The sequence below is a fragment of the Pelobates fuscus genome, chromosome 7, assembly GCF_036172605.1.
Source record: "Pelobates fuscus isolate aPelFus1 chromosome 7, aPelFus1.pri, whole genome shotgun sequence".
Taxonomy (NCBI): Eukaryota; Metazoa; Chordata; class Amphibia; order Anura; family Pelobatidae; genus Pelobates; species Pelobates fuscus.
This window is the reverse complement of record NC_086323.1, coordinates 208,793,284-208,813,007: the sequence shown is the minus strand read 5'-3', so window position 1 is coordinate 208,813,007 and position 19,724 is coordinate 208,793,284. Positions and strand designations below refer to the sequence as shown.

Below are 19,724 nucleotides of genomic sequence, written 5' to 3'. Positions count from 1 at the left end.
TGTTCTAAAGAAGGATATTATGGCACTAGAAAAAGTGCAGAGGGGGCTACAAAATTAATAAAAGGAATGGAACAAAACAGCTATGAAGAAAGGTTAACAAGTCGCAAGAGAGTGCTGAAAACGGACAACAGCTCAATTAGCCTGCCCTTTGGTGGGTCCCCGCTGAGTTCTCAAGCTGATTTTAGCTCATTTTGTGCCATTACAGAGAGAACCAGGCCATGCATCTCAGACCAATAGCACCCAAAAGGGCAGAACACATCCAAAATACAGGCCAACTCTCTCTGCACGAGAGATACAGCAACCCCAGATGATTGTTTCAACCTTGTTAGGCATTATCAGTGAGGTATATTCAATATCCCTCTAGGCACCGTGAGCAAGGGGTCCATGTCTGGATTACCCTTTAAACTTAAGGAGAGCAAAAAAGATTTGTTCTCTCTGTAATGGCACAAGTTGAGCTAAACCAGCTTGAGATCTGAGCGGGGACCCACCAAAGGGCAGGCTAATTGTCAGGATTACTAGTTGATCCAGCACGTAGGATTGTGCCACACTGAGGACTAATAGGTAACGTATTACCGGCCTTAGAATGGCAGGACTTAACGCAGCAAAGGCTGGTCATCGGCAGAATACTTGCCGAGATCAGGGGACACAGAATGAGACACAACGATAAGGGAAAGCCAGAAGTCAGGGATACCAGAATACAGGGAAGTCAAACAAAGCCAAGTCAAACACCAGAATTTAAACGCTCAGGAACACACTCTCGGACACTAGGGAAACCACGACAGGGCAATGAGGAAAAGTAATTTTGAGCTTAAATAAGTGCTTTACATTTCTGATTGGCCGAGAACGGCCTTTAAACCCAAAACGTCACGCGCACGCCAACGTCGTCATTAACATGGGCGAATGTGGGGGTATAATTTGGCATGGATCCGCAGTGGCCGGCGTCCATTGACATGTTGCAAGAGTCATTTGTACAGACGCACGGCCGCTGGGTAAAGAGGAATATGTTACATTACCCCCCATTTGAAGACCACACACTGGGCAGGCAGGACCAGGCTGTGGCGAAACCAGCTTCGCCACTGTGAACTGGAGAGGCCTGGCTGCTGGCCTCCTGCCCGCTGACTATGGCCCCTGGACGTGTTGCACTTTAGAAACTATATTTGGGCAGGTAATAATTTGTATTGCTGCTGCTGGCCCTTTAAAAGCAGCGATGGACATATTGGAACTTTTGGGACTACTGTACCTTTAAGACTGTGGAGCGTAGTACAGTAATCCTGCCTTTAATACTTTAATGTCATGTATGTATTGTTGTATGCAGTTAACCTGGGTTATATATATATGTACAGCATTCATCTGATTGTTCGGTAGAATCACTCTATTCATTGTATGGAGGAAACTACCGAACAACCAGACCACCCAGGACTAAGTGTGCCTCCAATTGCCGTTTGCAACAATGTTGCAAACAGGTAATTGGCAATCCATGTAATGTACTATGTGTCCTCTGGGTGGCCGCCATTCGGGAAACAACCACGTGGCGGCGGCCATCTTTAACTGCCGAACAGCGGTGTTTTGCCGTCGAGTGTCTGGAACTGAAATCGGACACTCGACTAGGCAAACACCGCTGAGACCTCCAGACTTCCAGGATTTCGTGGGGAAACTACCGAACGGCCCGCCGTTCGGTAGAAAGAAACATACGAACTAGGGGATTCATGCGAATCCCCCTTAGTCTCTATAACCCAAGTAATTCGTATGTTTCATTCACCTGTTTGTGACCGACCGCAGGGCCAAAATGCATGGAACTGTTTTCGGATACTTTACCCATGCGGTCGGTCAATACTTTAAAGTCCCATAACTCCTGAACCATTTATCCGAATGGGCTGATTCTTGCATATGTTGTCCCCCTGAATAAGGGCTATCAGGGGATACCTGTTTTGGAGGTGTATCATATGTATTTGGGGTACATCCAGGAATTGGGGAAAAAGGTGTACAGTATAATTGTGTTAAGTGTTAATCTAAGGGGAGGAAATGTGTGGGAGGTACATCCATGTGATTGGTTGATTTCATCCTCCCCCTGGGAGTGTCCTGTATGTACTTGTTGGTAATAAAAGCCAGACTGGGTGTCCCAGTCTTGAGTTCTTGCTTAACCCTCAAAGCGATGTGTCGTCTCGGTCTTTGGGGGAATGGGATTGTATGCTGACTGCCAAGAGTGTAAGCCGATGTCTGCTTTTCTTGTTCAGCTGTTCCAGTGTTCGTGTGGTTCCAGTCGGGAGAATGGTGTTTGCAGTAGCTGCCTGTGCATCTGGAAAGGGGATTATCGCCTAAACTGGGTTTTATCCTCTTGTAAGTGAAACGGTCCGTTACACAGGCTTGAGAGGAAATTTGGCATGAAAAGAACAAATTTTGTGGCCAGCATGGATGTCAGAGGCCGGAACCAAAGAACATTCAGCAAGCCCATACCACCTCAAATCAACCAAATACTGTAAGGTGCCACGAGAAAACCTGGAATCAAGACCTCATACTGCTCCTGTCCAGAAACAACCATTGGAGGAGGGGGAACACTAGGGACAGTACATCTATTGCAAACAAGTGGTTTGAGCAAGGAGACATGAAAGGTGTTGGGAATACGCAAAGAGGCAGGCAGTGCCAGAGAATAAGAGACATGATTAATTCTCCTAATGATACGGAACTGACCAAGGAACCTAGGGGCAAACTTCATGCTAGGGACTTTCAGCTTAACGTTGCGCGATCATAATCACACCCTCTCACCCACTTGGTAAACAGGGTTGGCACCTGTAACAAATTCTCCCTCACCTTGTGGTCTCTGCACCCAGCGGCCGTGCGTCTGCATGTCTGACACGTCTGACACTTACACTATATTAATGGTTGCCGGCTGCTGTGGATCCCTGGCAAAATATACCCCCACATCTGCCCACGTTGCTTCGAGTGAGAAGCGTTCTGAAGGCCTGGGCAAATTTATCCATGCGGGGATCAGTCTCCTCTAACTTCCTTTCACAAGCAGCTATGTGCTGACACAATTCTACAGGATTTATGGCCATGTTGTCATGTCAGGATTACTAGTTGATCCAGCACGTAGAATTGTGTCACACAGATGACTAATAGGTAATGTATTACCGGGCCTTAGAATGGCCGGACTAATGTACCAAAGAATAGTCAGGATACTAGCCGAGGTCAGGGGACACAGAAAGGGACAACACGATAAAGGAAAGCCAGAGGTCACGGCTACCATAATACAGGGAAGTCAAAGCCAAAGTAAAAAAAATGTGGGTTGTGGGTAGGCAGTAGATCTCATCCCCGGCCACTCAGACTGCGACTGTCCCGCCGGTCTTCTGTGTCTCCGGGATGAGTCGGGAATAGACTAGGGTCAAGGTGGCCGCGGTATTCCTCATATCTTGCACGGTGCAGCCGTTTAGCTGGACAGGCTGCCGGTGGTGTTCCCTGTTGTCGTGGGCGGCTTGAAGGGGATTTGCTTTGGGGAGGCAGGACCACGTTGCTTCATTAGAGGTCAGAGGGTCTGAGAGGGCAGCCTGGTAACAATGTGCTGCGGCTCGCTGAGGGGTAGGAGCCATGGGGCTAATAAACTAGGGTTGGTGTCGTGTCTGGGGGCACTCCCGTTTGAAGTGCCCGGATTGGTAGCACTGGAAACAGTTTTGATTGGCCATAGCCAGGCCCAGCAGGGACCTGGTCCTAGCCAGGTGACAACGAGGCTGGGGGGCTGCAGCAGGGCTAGGCTGAGGCATGAGTCACAGGGGGGTAGGTAGCTGAGTGAGGGAGCAGGGCGTTGTGACCGTCGGGAATTGACAAATTCGTCGACCCGTTTGGCGGCTTCAGTAAGGATCTTGGGCTGCCTGTCCCTCACCCACTCCCACACTTCAGTGGATAGTCCGTTATAGAATTGTTCCAGCATGAACAGCTGAAGAATCTCCTGGGGGGACTTTGCTTGCTGCGAGTTCACCTAGTTCACAAATTCTCCCGGAATTTCCGGTGGTAAACCTCCTGGGCTACTGCATACCTGGCCAGTAGGACCTCTTTCACAAAGACATTGTGGTGAAACCAACATCGCCACTATGTTCTGGAGAAGCCTGGTTGCCTGCCTCCTACCTCTGGACTATGGCCCCGTGTTAAAAACCTTTATTGCTCCCTGCAGAAAGTCTCGTTTCTGCCAGGGTGTTCAGTAAATTCAATTTACTGAACAAACGCATGAATGACCGGACCACCTCAATATGGAGTGTGCGGGTAATTTACCTCCCAGAAGATACGGTTAACCGCAGCTTAATTGACGAACGCTGGGTGGCCGTTGTTCGTATAGCCGAACATGTGGCAGCGGCCATCTTAAACTGCCGAACGGCCAGCGGTGTTCAGCTACAAAACCATGGAACTGAAAACGGACAGTTATATTCATGAACACCGCTGAGCCGCCAACCTCCCTTCCCCTCAATTACACAAACACTGGTTCATTCGGTACTTTCCGTGTGTGTACAGTGCTATCCCAGATAGCCATGCCATGGAGCTCATTCATATAATGAAAGACTATGGGAAAGCCTTTGGCTCCATGGCGATTGAACTGTATGTGTGTGATCTGAGCGCCATTCGGTAATAATGTGTGTGGCGAAAGTAACCTTGTCACTGGTTTTTGGAGGGGCCTGTTTGCCAGCCTCCTGCCCTGCGACTATGGCCCTTGGATGTATTGCCCTTTAAGGAACTGAGTTGGGGCTTATGGACTGATATTATACTGTTACTGACCCTTTAAGAACTGTATTTGGGCATAGTGGATTTTTATAATGCTGTTCCTGGCCCTTTAATTACTTTGGAGCAGTGTTGCAACTTTAAATTGGCACTTCAGATACAGCCGAAGTGCCGAAGTCGTCAATGTGCCGAAGTAGTCACAGTGGCAGCCATTCGACAAACGAACACGTGGCGGTGGCCATCTTTGTTCATTCGAACAAGGTCAGTGGTATGTGTAGCCAAATCCAGTCGCAGAGACTAAGTCCCATTCGAAGATTCGAACGCACGTTCGAATGGGACTTAGTCATTTTTTCAGTGTGAAATTGACGACCGCACAGCCCAAATCTATGGAACTGTTTTGGGCAGGAAAATGTGCTTGCGGTCGGTCACAAAGGACTTCCAGCTAACTTTTGAACTACTGGAAGCATTTGCATGATTTTTGAGTATGTTCATATTTCAAGTGTGCTGATTAATAATATGTGCAAGATATAATTTATGAAGATTGAATGTATAGTTCTAAAGTAAAAAAAATGCATAAAAATGTATAAGTTTTAGCTGGGAGATAATTGAGTAGATACAGTAAGAAACTCAATTATCTCCCAAGCAGAGGGGAGGGAATATGTGGGATGTAACCGATATTTGATTGGTTAATGCCTAATTGCCTGTGGGCATCTCCCTTGCAGGGGAGCACTGCATAAAAGCAGAGTCCCTGTCATTAAAACAGAGTTCTTCTTCACCCTCAATCTAGAGTCCTGTCTCTTATTGGGGGAATCGCTATATCACTACAAGGGATTGCTATGCTCTGCATGCTCCCTTGGATAATCACTACTAAGCTCTTGTAAGAGCTTGCTCCTGCTTCACTCTTGAAGGAGAGGTTCTCCCACTGGAACCTGGAGCCTTGTCGTAGGTCCAGGGTGGGTAGGAGACGGCGAGACCCCAACCAAGCTGCAGCGGTTCGTGGGGTCTGTGGTGGTTGTGGTGTCTGCGGAGCGCTTGGAGCCCACTGTAAGCGCTAGGAGCATCCTTCAACGGAGGTACCCAGTCGGGGTGCCAGGTGATCCGTTACAATGTGCACTCAGATCTAAGCTATCTGGGGATACTGTTAAACTGTTTTTATTGGTCAGTGTACAATATGTATCCCAGTTTCCCACCAGGTCCCTTATGGGAGTGTTCACCTGGTGGGAGACCTGCATAAATACCGGGTATGGTTTCCTGTTCGGGAGATTGGTGTATGAAGTAGCTGCCTGTGTATCTAGAAGGGGGATATCCTCTAAACGGCGTTTAACCTTTTTTATGCCCGGGGTACCGTTACAGTCATAATCACGGATCTTGTCGCCGGGTACTGCTCGGTAGGCATTCGCCACCTTCCCTATCAGCTTACTGGCCAAGATGGTACCCAATCTGCAGACTTTTAGCAAGAGACACTGGCATTCGAAGTCCTGCAAGAAGTCTTCAATGCCCTCCTCGGCTTCCCTGAACTCTTTGAACGCATCATAGGGTGTGACGAGACCAATCTCGCCACTGTGCATTGGAGGAGCCTGGTTGCCCGCCTGCTGCCTTTAGACTATGGCCCCATGTTGAAACGCTTGATTTTCCCCTGCATAGACACGAAAGCCGGGTAATTCAGTGCTTGCCCTGTTTGAGCGGTGATACCCCAGATAGCTCTGACATGGAACCCATTCATATAATGAAAGACTATGGGAAAGACTTTGGCTCCATGGCAATTGAACTGTATGTGTGTGATCTGATCGCCATTCAGTAATAATGTGTGCTCAGATCTAAGCTATCTGGGGATATGTTGAATGTACCTGTTTTATGCAATGGCTGCACAGTTATATATTTTTATGTATTTTATTGTCTTTTGCTGCCATGTGTTCAATGGAGTTTTGCCTTTGTCCTTGGAGATAATCTTCCCAATTATCTCCAGGATAGAAGACTCTGTGGAACTGGTTTTGGGCAGAAAAGCCATGCTGCATTTGGTCACAAAGGACTATGATCTATCTTTTGAACCACTGGACCAATTTGTATGATTTTGACGTATGTTTGTATTTTGAGTATGCTGATTCTGAAAATGTAAGTTGTATGTGAATGTAAGTTATGTGAATATAATGCATACTTTTAAAGGTATGAATAATGTGGAAAAACTGTGTTTCTCTGCCTGTGATAATTACATTACCCTTTGTGTAAGGTAATTGTATCACAGGCAGAGGGGAGGATTTTGTGTGGGAGTGTCTGAGTGTATTGTATGTGTTCATTGGTTGTTTTCCAAAACCCTGTGGGTGGTACTAATGTGTATATAAGAACAATAAACCCACAGCTCTGTCTGTTCCTGCTTGACCCTCAAAACGGAGCCTTGTCATTCCTGTATGCTGTTCCAGTTCGACTGCTAGGAGTGTAAACCTATTCGTATGGTTTTTCCTATTCGGCTGTTTACAGCATTCGTATGTTTGAGAGCATTCATATGCTTCTCCGGTTCGGTGTATTGGTGTCTACAGTAGCTATGCCTGTGTCTCTGGAAGGGGAAGATCTACTAAACGGCTGTTATCCCCTTTTGTGCCTGGGGTGCCGTTACATAGGGCAGTTTCGGTTTTCAGGCAGGAGTAGCCGGCGCCTCTATTGTCCGCTGTTCCTCGGGTAGGGTGGGGGTCGCCCCCTGCATCTGAACCAGGAAAAAAGCTTGGGTCTCAGAGATGAGCTTGGCCAGGAGTTCCGCTGGGGGAGTCTCTTTGAATAAGGCCAAGCGCTGTCTTATTGCTTTGTCGAAAGCTCCTTCTCCACCCTCTGCCTCATTTCTGCTGGTCGTCCTCCATTAGATTGCCAATCAGGTCAGCTTTGTTACGGTTGCCGGCTGATTTACCTCTCGCTTCCAGCAAGTCTTGTAGGGTTTGACTTTTGAGGGAACGATAGTCCATGGGTCTGTTTGGCAGGGATATAGGATCCTGCCGCTTGCCACCAGTTGTAGCGTACCCTGGCTAACCTCCGCTATCAACGAACGATGACACTCAGTTTCAGGGGTACAACAACAACTTTATTGGCCACACATGGCTTTATACTTTTCCCCATGCACACCAAAAGACAATGTCCCCTCCCAGAAGTTGTATGACGGAAATGGAACTCCAGTCCATTTGTACCCTGTTCCCACCACCCAATCACAGGGCTTCCCACGTCTAGTGTTAGGGCCCTCTTCCCAGCGGCCTCTGTACCTGGGAGTCATAGCACTGGAAACCTCCCGCCTCTTTGTCTCCCAGTCACATAGAGCCAGCCACACTCTGCCATTGTCCCCAAAGGATGTCCACACATATCTTAAGGACCTCCAGAACGGTAACTACCTCGAACAGCCTCTGTTTGAGGGGTCCCCATGTGAAACCAGGCAAGGGAAGCATCTCCTTTCTGGACACAAATGCTCCCCCCTGGCCGGCGTTTGACTATATGAACGGTGGCCACCCAGAGAAGCACTCATTAATTACTTCTGTGGCGAAACCAACCTCACCACTGGGCACTGGAGAAGCCTGGTTGCTCGCCTGCTCCCTCTGGATTATGGCCCCACATTTAAAACCATTTATTTTCCCCGCAGAAAGGCTTTTTCGTGCCTTTCTGCCAAGGCGTTCGGTAGATTGAATCTACCGAACCAATGCACAAATGGAGAAACCACCTGGGCAAGGAGTGTGCCAGTGATTTACCTCCCAGAAGCTGCGATTAACCACAGCTTAATTGGTGAACGCTGGATGGCCACTGTTCGTATAGCCGAACACCTGGCAGCGGCCATCTTAACCTCCCGAATGGCCAGCAGTGTTCCGCTCCAAAACTGTGGAACTCGAAACGGACAGTTAAACTCACGAACACCGCTGAGCCGCCGACCTCCCTTCTCTTGTAATTACACAGACACCGGGTCATTCGGCACTTTGTACATGTGAATAGTAATACCCCAGATAGCTAAGCCATGGAGCCCATTCATGTAACGAAAAACTATGGGAAAGACTTTGGCTCCATGGCGATTGAACTGTATGTATGTGATCTGAGCGCCATTCGGTAATAATGTGCACTCAGATCTAAGCTATCTGGGGATAGGAAGAATGTATATGTTTTATGCAGTATTTGCAACATTGTGTATTTTTTTGTCTTTTTACTAACATGTGCTCAATGGAGTTTTGCCTCTGTCCTTGGAGATAATTGGATTACTTCCCAATTATCTCCAGGATAGAGGGGAGGGATTGTAATGTGCTGTGGGAGTGTTTTAACCCTGTATGCCTGTGATTGGTCATTTTACCATTTGTGTCCCAGTCTTCCATCTGGTCCCCTAGGGGAGTGTCCACCAGGTGGAAGACCTGCATAAATACCGGGCAGGTAGCCCCATTAAACCAGACCACCAGCCTTGTCTTGTTCTTGGGGGGATTTATTGTATGCTGTTTCCAGTTCGACTGCTAGAAGTGTAAACCTATTCGTATGCTTTTTCCTGTTCGGCTGTTTACAGCATTCGTATGGTTCCGGTTCAGGAGTTAGGGAAATTCATATGGTTTCCAGTTCGGGAGATTGGTGTCTTCAGTAGCTGCCTGTGTATCTTGAAGGGGAATATCCTCTAAATGGCATTTTAACCCTTTTATGCCTGGGGGTGCCGTTATAACTTCCGTTGCGGTTTCACACTTATGTTGCGAGTTGCCAACGTTATAATGGATTGGTGTGAACATTCCAAGGGGCACTGAGGATGTCCTCGTTGGGAACTGAGCGAGGTGGGAAGCAATCCAGGAATGTTCCCCCTGGATGGCGTTTATCTAAATGAAAGGGCTGACACCCAGGGGAGGCATGCGCCGAGGCTCCCATTGCGGTATGTGGTTTTGACACCTCGTTACGAGGTGCAAACGTTCCAAACAAACATTCTAAATGAGGTATCGGGGTGGTCTCCGTTCGGGAGGTGAACCAATTACTTTTGCGGAAAACCTCCCGAACAGGGAGCAGGCACATTATACAAAAAGAAGGGGAAACACATATATTATCAGTAGGGATGCACCAATATAAAAATTCTGGTCCGAAACCAAAACCAAAAATTCAGGATTCCCTTGGCCGAGAACAGAAAATTATTTTTTTCCTCAAATGATTTTAAAAAAGTTTTTTTTCCTAAAATGTTAGTAATATTAGACGTTTTCATTAATTTAATTACTCTAATATGAAAAACTTCCCTCATCCCTTCTCTTTTAGTGGTCCCCACCACTTAATGTTCCTCTCCCCTCTCTCTGTTTTAGTGTTTTTCCCATCCTCCTTCCCAGTCCCATAGTGTCCCCCCGTCCCATAGTGTTTTTTCTCCCCCTCCCCTGTCCCATGTTGTTTTTTTCTCCCGCCTCCGCTGTCCCATGTTGTTCTTTTTTCCCCCTCCCCTTTCCCATGTTGTTCTTTTCTCCCTCTCCTCTGTCCCATGCTGTTCTTTTCCCCCTGACCCATGTTGTTCTTCCCCCCCTCCCCTGTCCCATAGTGTTCTACCCCCTCCCGTGTCCCATAGTGTTCTCACCCCACCCCTATCCCATAGTGTTCTCCGCCTCTCCCCTGTCCCATATTGTTTTCCCCCTCTCCCCTGTCCCATATCATTCTCCCCCACTCCCCTGTCCCATATCATCCCCCCTTCCCTGTCCCATATCGTTCTCCCCCTTCCCGTCCCAAATGCAGTATTCTTGACTTTTCATATATCATTACTATCTTTCATTGTGATATATAATGTGATATATAATCATCTGAATTGTTAATGTAAGCATGTCTGTTAAACTATGCATTTTTAATTTTGGCTAATTTGACCCGTTTTCAGCCGAAACGGGAAAGGCTTATTTTTGGCCGAAATTTCGGTGCATCCCTAATTATCTCCCTAATTATCAGAAGGGCAATTCCCGACCATGCAGCGGACCCGCCACAGTGTTGTTCTTGAAACTAACACTGCTGTATTAATATTGTGGCGGTCTATCAGAGTATCACCGCCACGGATGCCCTTTTCCCAATACACAAATAATCCCAAAGGTAAAAATATCACGGCTGTTCCATACCCTCCCACACATGAGCCAAGGCTTAATTCTGGGAGAACACTGGTTTGTTGGGAGCCACACACGGCTTTTATGCAAAAGCCCCCAGCACAGGGTTTTCCACACAGGAAATCCCTTCCATGATCCTCTGTGCCTGAGTGATAATTATTGGAATACTCATCGCTAATTACATAATCTCTCAGGACAGAAAAATTTAACATTTCTTAACCACCCCAAAAGTACCCCCAAAATTGCGGGGAAGTTCTGACCAGTCTGCCACGAGGTCGGAGCCCAACATCATTTCCAGGGAAATAATGGCAAGAGCCAGTCTCCATTCGTGGGATTTTGTATGAAAACCACACCAGCCAGACGAAAGCAGACTAGTGGAGAATGCTCCCTGTGTCCGGTAGTACGTATCTCTCGAACGGCGTTCGTTTAGGTGAAGTGGAACGGGAACGGCAGCAGGTCCGTGGTGACCGGTGTTCATGGGAGTGCATGGCTGAAATTAATTCCAGGCACTCGACGACTAAGTCCCGCTGCCTGCGTTCGAGAGACACCCAGTGGAGCATTTTATTAATTAGTTCTGTTGCAGTTTTCGTACCAGATACATAACGTTCCACATTCTAATTGGTCTCTGGGGTGGTCTCAGTTCGGGAACCGAACAAAATAGACTAAATAAACGTAAGCATGAATCCAGACAAACAAAAGGAGCCGAAAGTGATGGGATATTCCTTCACAAATATGTGATTAAGGTTCTTATTAAAGAAATAAAAACCTTCATTACAAAAAAAAAAAAAAATCAGAACAAGCCAGACATAGGATTGAAGTCTCTTCTTGGAAATTACAAACAAATGAGCTTAAAATCTGTGGGAAATGGTAAACTATGGAAATACCAATGAAATCACAGCTAGGAAAGATATAGGGCAACAAGATCAAAGCAAAGAAAAGAGTAGAGTATTTTATCTTCTATGTGAAACTCCTTAGAAACATTGTGAGAAGTTAATTCAAGTGATTACAAAATGTCAGAAAACAAGAAAAATACACACCAAGAATCAAAATAAACATCAAAATCAAATTTAAAAAAAAATATCTATATATATGTAGACTATAGTGTTATAAATACAAACATGTATTCCTAATGCTATAGTATCCTACAAACTATGCCGTGGTCCTTTAATAAGATGTAGTCACAAAACTAATATGTGAATAAACAAAATTGGATCTGAGTACACAAATTCTGATAGTCAGATGGTGTCTATTTCAACTCATTTGTAGTTGTTTTATAAGTGTAGACATTACCACGACCGGCTCGGAAGGCTTCCGGATATAAATAAGTACTGGGGCAATGACCAGGTGCTTTGTCCCAGCAGGGGCACGTTGCAAGCAAGGCCTGCACTTGCATGCACCCAAACTGCATTCCTCTTCCGTTGCCTGTTCATGCTTGCGCAAGTCTAGTGCATCATGGGAAACTGAACACAGAAGTGCAGCAGAGGATGGTGCATTTTATACTTAACTCTGCTGCACCGCTGGAACGGACTGTTTTCAGGCAGAAATGACCACATTTAACCACAATCGCAGTGGACGGAGGTTCTCAGCATTTGGTCATTTCTGTTCAAAATGTGTTTTTGATTTTTTTTTCTCTTAATAGCCCTGGGAATTATTTTCCCAACAGAGATGCCAAGCTTGTCGAGAGGCTTCATTACGGCATGTTTACCAAGTGTGGTATGCACCTAGCCAACAAAATGTAATGATGTAACGAACAATTCATACATCGTAGCTCTGTTTGGAAAAACAGCATTAATATGAAAACTCTCTCTCTCTCTCTACATATATATATTTCTTTATTTTTTAAATTTTTTCAAGTGTTGATGGATTTACAAGCATCAGGCTCAAAGACAGACACAAGTATGTGACAGACGTCTTAGTAACTAACCACTCAGTGTCTAAAGAAAATTAGAGCCAAAACATGGCGGCTAAAATCAGACATCTAAAGTTCAACCTGCAATGCATTGTTGGTTATATTTAATGGAAATTAGCAGTATTGCAATAAATTATACAATGGTGATTGTTGTAAATGCATGCAGGTTTTATCTGTGCTTCATTTCTTTTAGAAAGTATATAGTAATGGCTCTAGATGGCAAATTAATTAAGACATTGAATCTCTCTTGTCTTACCGTTAAGGACAAATATGAGGAAAGATTCCTTAGAGATGAACAAGCAAAAGAAGAAAGCCCAAAACCACGAGCTCGTGCACCATCCCAGGAAGTAAAGAGGAGGCCGTTATCTCAAAGACAAATTGAGGGGCGGCCAAAACCAGCACCAAAGCCACCTGTTGCCAGAGGGGTGACATTTTACAAGGCCAAAGTCATGGAAGATGACAGCGACCTAGAAGACCAACGTGAGTGGTTTGACCGTTTCTGATGGGCTACATGTAGGTGTTCCTCATGGTATACAAATTGTAGTCCTTCCAAAACACCACTATGTAGTCACTGGTAAACCAACCTCTAAAGGTCCTACTATACACAAGGCAACTAGTAGCATCCAATAGTTCTTTATATGTTACTTTATTATTTCTCTTTTATTTTTCCTTCAAAATTTACACATGGACAGCATGAGTGACTCACAGTTTCCAAGTTATCACATGGATATGAAAACATCACATATGTAAATTGCCACTCTTAAAATGGGTTTAAAATTATCAGGGTGAGCCAGACAGAAACATCACAATTACCCTCACTGTATGTCAGTAAGATTACTAGAGAATGCTGGATTAAATCGGGATATTAAGTAAGTAAGAAAAGGGTCAGTAAGGTTACTAGTAAATGCTGGATTGAGTCGGGATTTGGGTCACAGTTGCGGTAAATCAAGTCCACTGATCAGAAAAGATCTCCCTAGGATAACCCAACCTAGTACTAAAAATTCACCAGAGCCTCGGCCACAGTCTCCGCCTCTATATTAGAAAGAGCTACAGCCTCAGGGTACCTAGTAGAATAATCTACCACCGTGAGAATATAGCTCTTTCCTGAGGTGCTGGGCTTACTGAGGGGGGCCTATCAGATCTACCACTGCTAGGTGGAAGGGTTCCTCATTGATAGATAAAGGGTGTAATTTGGGCTTCTGACGATCACCCCTTCTCCCTGCCTCCTTTGGCAGGTGTCACACGTTCTGCAGTAATTCTTCAGGTCCTGTGTAATCCCCGACCAAAAGAAGGTCTGGGTTAACCGGTCCTTATTATTCCAAACCCACAAATGTCCCGCTAGGGGGATATTGTGGCCGAGCTTGAGTAGCTCAGCCCTAAATTTACGGGGCACTACCAATTGCCTTTTGCTACCTGCGCCGCCCCACTCCCTGTTCCCCCTGTTACCCGGTCAAATCTTTCCTGTGCTATATCTCCTCGGGGGGACACTGCCTCCTTTCTATATCCCTGTAGTGTGGGAAGGGCCCTCTGTTCCTGCTCAAAACCTTAGGGGTATCCCAGAATGTGAGGGGAGCTTTCGGTTAGGGATGGGACAAAAGATCCTACCTGAGGCTCCTCGGAGTGCGCCGGCTCCCCCCTGCATGCTTGATATCTGGTGGTCACTGGGTATGATTCCACTGGATAGACATGTTAAACAAGGGACTGGCTGCACTCACCTATACATGCTTAAATGGGGTGCTGCTGGGGGCCAATAAGTACAGTAAAAATAGAAATCCAGCACACTCACTTATCAACTAAACAGCTACTTTGATGCTGACAGATTTGACTAGTTTTATTAAAAACACCTAATCGGTTTCGGCTACGTTCGTAGGATCTGAGTGATTTCAACATATGTTGGGCGCTCAGACCCAGGCTACCCGGGGATATAGTACTTGAAAGGATATCTTATATTGTTAAATCTATATTTTGATGTATTTTTATTATGCTTGTCCTGGATATGAGAGGTAATGTAATTATATGTGTGCTTATGTTGCTGTCCCCTCTCAGGTCCAGTGGGGAATGCCACTGGAATGTGTCACCAGAAAACCCCTTGCATGGGGACTTGCATGAAAGGCCAGTTGTGGCTCCCATTAAAGCAGTTCTAGTTTTACCCTCAACCTGAGTGTCGTCTCGTGTCTGTAGGGAACAGCGATAACAGCTATTTCACTACTTTAGAATCATCGCTTCCAGGATTATTGCAGCTCTACTCAGATTGGGGCAAGAGAACATCTCTGGCTGCAAAACCCCTCTTCCTATCAGGGTGTCCGCCACACTAGCAAATCCCCTTGCAGGGATCCTGCTCTTGCCTCACGATCTCTCTGCGTCTCCCGGGCTTGTGCCATGACTAGTATGATGAAGATGGATTGGGCCCCAACAAACTGAGCATCCATCTCACGTCCTTTTGAAGTTCTGTTTTCTCCAGGTGCTCCATTTCCCTGTTACTGGCTCTGTCGCTCTGTCTCAGTTCGTCGATAAACGTGGCTTTTGTCTTATTACTTGCCACTGTGCCTTGAGCTTCCAGTAAGTCCTTAGTGTTGATCATTTCAGTAGTTCATACTGCTGAGCCATTCACTTTTCCTTTGGTTTGGGATGTCCATTCGGGATAGGAATCCCGAAGGTTGCCACCAGTTGTAACAAACATTTTCTCTATTTTCTCCCGAACTGCTAGAGTTGAGTGATTATAGCTCGCAGTTCAGGTGTTGATTCAAACATTTCTCCAGATGAATTACATCATCCAAGTATATTCTCTGAGCAAGGTAGACAGATACCCAAACATCAGCCTGAACTAGATGAAGGAATGCTTTATTCAGGCTAACCACCTGGTTTATATGCAGTTAACAATGTACAGGGTTTACTTTGACATATTCCAGGGGCATTCCCCACTGGACCTTAAAAGGGAAAGTGACAAAATACATTCTGCAAGTACATTGGCTCTCAGGTCCAGGACACTCCTACATACAATCATATAATCCTTCCCCTGTACTGGGGAGATAATTGAGTCAAGCACTATACTAAACGCAATTATCTCCCAACAGAAAATACATACATTTCCATAAAACTCAGAAAGTATCCGAAACTCCATGGAAACCCCACAAAAGTCATATTCCCGATCCGGGGGACCAACATATTCAAAGTTCACCCAGATCGGTTCAGGGGTTCAAGAGTTACATGGAGGTCTTAATTTGACCGAGTGCACACGATGCTCCTGCCCAGAAATAGTTCCATGAAATTGGGCTGTGCGGTAGGTCTATTTAGAAAAGTACAAAAAAAACAAATAAATCCACGAACAGTTCCCGTGGCTCATAGGTATCGTTTATTAACATAGTTAGTGGGAACAAATCTATCGAATAGCGCTCTCCTGTCTGGTCTGTGAAAGAAAGCAGGTGTTCGTGCAGTTTGACCGGCGTTCGGGAAGTCGAGTGTCCGATTTTGGTTCCAGACGCTCAACAACCAAGTACCGCTGCCTCCTTTCATGCGAACAAGATGGCCACCGTTTTCTCTTGCACGTGGCCACACAGAGAGAGCACTTAATTTGCGGTATGCTTTGAAGTGAATGAGTCAGGGGGTGGTTGGTGTTCGCTAGTTTTATCTACCAAACAGGGAAAAACAAAAGTAACAAAATAACAGGGGTCGTTTCGTCACAATAGTAAAGGGCACAGTACCAGTATCAGTACCCACAGGGGTGAGATCGTAGTAATGGGCACGCTGTGCATTGCGGTTAGCTACCATTCATAGGCCTAACCTTCTTTCCACTATGAATGGTCCAACATGGTTGTTGAAGTGTCTCTATGTTGGATCTCCTGACTGACCTGGTTAACCTTTCACGGTGGTCATTTTGGCTATACTGGCTTACTGTATGCTGGTTTAGACTGCTTTTATTCAGCTTCTATAGTGCATACAGCTGGTCACTCGAGACCAGAATAACCACCACAGGCCTAAACAAGAGGAAATTAACTGCACAATCAATAAAGGCTTCAGGATGTGTGTTCAGCCACCTCACCCCTCCATGCCGTCTAACTAGGTCTTATATAAAGTAGGTTGTCACTGTGTCCTTTAAAACACTAGTTCAGGCTTAAAAGAGGTAAGACTCTATTAGTGTGATTACTTAGTAATAGTCTAATACATCTCTATATGTCAGTTAGACGCCATAGCTGGAGGAGCTTCAACCCTGTGTGTCCTCCCAGCTTGGCAGTCAGTTCCCACCACTTTTCTTTTTTTATCTATTGTATATGACAACATTATATTACTGCTTCCGTTTCAGACCCTGTTTTGGGAGATGGGATATTTCATAAAATCTTTAAAATGTTGGGCCCCGTGAATATTTCCATAAACAATGAACAATAAAAATGACAATTTTGTACAATTAGGCAATTATGAAAACCAGTTCCTGTCCCCAAAATGGGTGTCTTATTAAATGCATTTGGGCAAGCTCCATGTTTCAAATAAATATTATGCTAAACCGTTTTTATTAAAAGAGATCTCAGTAGCGAAGGGTTGCATAGAATAGTAATATCATATTGCTTAACTTTTCATCCATAATGAAATACCTTATTAAATCCAATTTTAATGTCAAACTGTCCAAATTGTCTTTAATGATTCACTGTCCTTCATTATTGGATCTAGAGTGAAAACTGCATCGAATTTGTGTCAATTATCATGTGCAAAATGGATACAGCTATTACACAGCTCTTATTTTTATTTTATTCATTTTGTTTATAGCAGAGGATGAATTGTTCAGTGGCGATAACGCAATAGATATGTTGATTGAAGATCATCTGATAAAGCACAAAATGAACTATCCTAGCAACACTGAAGAACCTGTTGCATCAAGGAAGCCTTTGACGTCCAATTATATTGAACTAGAAACCCCAATAATTAAAACCAAACTGTCTAGCGTGGAGCCCATGGGATCATTTCCAACCTCTACTTCCTACTCACCATCTATTGTTACAACCAATGCTCCAACGATGGATACAGAACAAACTTTACAAGTAACTACAGAACAAATGACAACTGCCCAAACACCAGCTAGTACCACCACCGTGGTCACAACTAATATATTGACAACAAGCCTTGATGAACGTACAGAGCCCTTATCTACTACAAAGACAATCACCACCACTGACTCTGTTCATACAGACACCGTCACCCCCATTAAGCCACAGGAAACCTCTACCAGAGCAAAACTACAAAAAACTACTAGAGGAATCCAGAACGTTGATGACAACAAAGAAGATGACGACGATCTCAGAAAAGTTATCGGTAAGAATTCAATAAAAAAGGTTCTATTTCTAACTTTTTATCGCAGTTAGTGCATAACATTGCTTTTTATCTACAAGCTGCTTTACTGATTTATTTCATCAAACTGGGTTCCACTTCATCATTGTTAGAGCTGTGGGATATTTCATATTTTGTACATTCATATCAATAGTAATGTTACAGTGAAAGGACAGTAAGGCCAAAAAAAGTAAACTTGGAAGTATATTTAAGTACGGCACGTTTAACCTTTTGAAAAAAATAAAAACTGGTGAAAAGTATTGTTGCGAAAGTAACCTCGCCACGGGCTCTTGGAGGAGCGTGCTGGCCAGCCTCCTACTTCAGGACTATGGTCCCTGGTTCAGGACTGTTAAAAGGCTCTGTTCATGTGAGTGATGTACTTTTGTACTCCAGAAAACTGTTTTTGATTCCCAGGAACTGTTTTGGGCATAGGACCATTTGCACAGTCGGTAAAAATTATGACTTCCATGGAAATCTCGAATCCCTGACTGATCTGGGTGATTTTTGGATATGCTGGTCCATCAGATCGGGGCAATCAGGGGATTTGACTTTTGTGGGGTTTTCATGTGTTTTGGGGGTACTTTGGGGGTATGGTTATAATGTGTGTTTTGTGCCTGGAGATAATTGAGTTTAGTACAGTTCCTGACTCCATTATCTCTCAGGCACAGGGGAGGGATTACCCTGTTTTATGTGGGAGTGTCCTGGACCTAAGAGCCAATGTAATAACAGTGTGTACTTTGCCATAGTCCCCCTCAGTTCCAGTGGGGAATGCCCCTGGAATATGTAATAAGAAATCCCTTGCCTGGGGAGTTGCATATAAGGCCAGTTGTGGCTGCCAATAAATCAGTTCCTCTTCACCCTAAACATAGAGCCTTGTCTCATGTTTGGAGGGAACAGCTATATTCACTCTCGGGATTGCTATAATCATTATAGTCCCTTGAATTATAATCACTTGCTCTTGTAAGAGCTTTACTCTCTGGAGTAGGAGAGGTCTGCCCACTGGAAGCTGGGTCCCTGTGGGTGAAGGACAGCAAGACCCTAACCAAGCTGTAACGCTGGCCACGGGGAGTATGGTGGTTATGGTGTCTGGTGGAGTGCTTGGAAGTACCCGTGGATACTAGGAAGCAGCGATTGGTGGAGGCACCCAGTCAGGGTGCCAGGCGGTCCACCACAAGTATCCTTCATTATTAAAAAAAAAAAAAAACTATCTTAAAGGGACACTGCAAACTACGAAAACCACCACATCTTAATGAACAGGACAGTCGCTAAACAGGTAAAAGAACACGCTAATATTAAAATATGTTTGTTTCTTTTAACTCCGAATCGGCCAACTGTTTTTTTCGCCAGATCTATCAGCTATTTAATATAGCATTATCTCATAACTACACCTAAGTGACAGAGATAAGGCAGACTCCTTAATTCTAATGGAATAAATGCAGGCAACACTCCAATAGTAAGGATGGTATATTTATTGATATGGTAAACCAACCCATAGAAAGTGCAATGTTTTGGCTTAGCGGAGCCTTAATCATGCATTTTTTAATCATGCATGATTAAAGGACCACTATAGTTCTCCTGCGTCGGGCTCCCTTGGCGCTGGGGGCTCTCCTCCCTCTTCTGATGTCATCCGCTGAATGCACATGCGCGGCACATTCAAACAGTCCATAGAAAAGCATTTCTCAATGCTTTCCTAGGGACGTCCATCGTCTTCTCACTGTGATTTTCACAGTGAGAAGTGCCTCTAGCGGCTG

At 45.1% G+C, this 19,724-nt stretch overlaps 1 protein-coding gene across 2 annotated transcripts in view; it reads left to right on the top strand.

The window, feature by feature from the left end:
* OLFML2B (olfactomedin like 2B) overlaps positions 1-19,724 on the top strand; it is a 117,894-nt gene that overhangs the window by 76,228 nt on the left and 21,942 nt on the right. Inside the window, exons 5-6 of one of the 2 annotated variants that reach the window (XM_063427129.1) lie at positions 12,921-13,137; positions 17,419-17,958. In XM_063427129.1, coding sequence (XP_063283199.1) covers positions 12,921-13,137; positions 17,419-17,958 — 757 coding nt within the window. Of the gene's footprint in view, positions 1-12,920; positions 13,138-17,415; positions 17,959-19,724 lie in introns of both variants that reach the window. The other variant, XM_063427128.1, reaches the window with a different exon arrangement.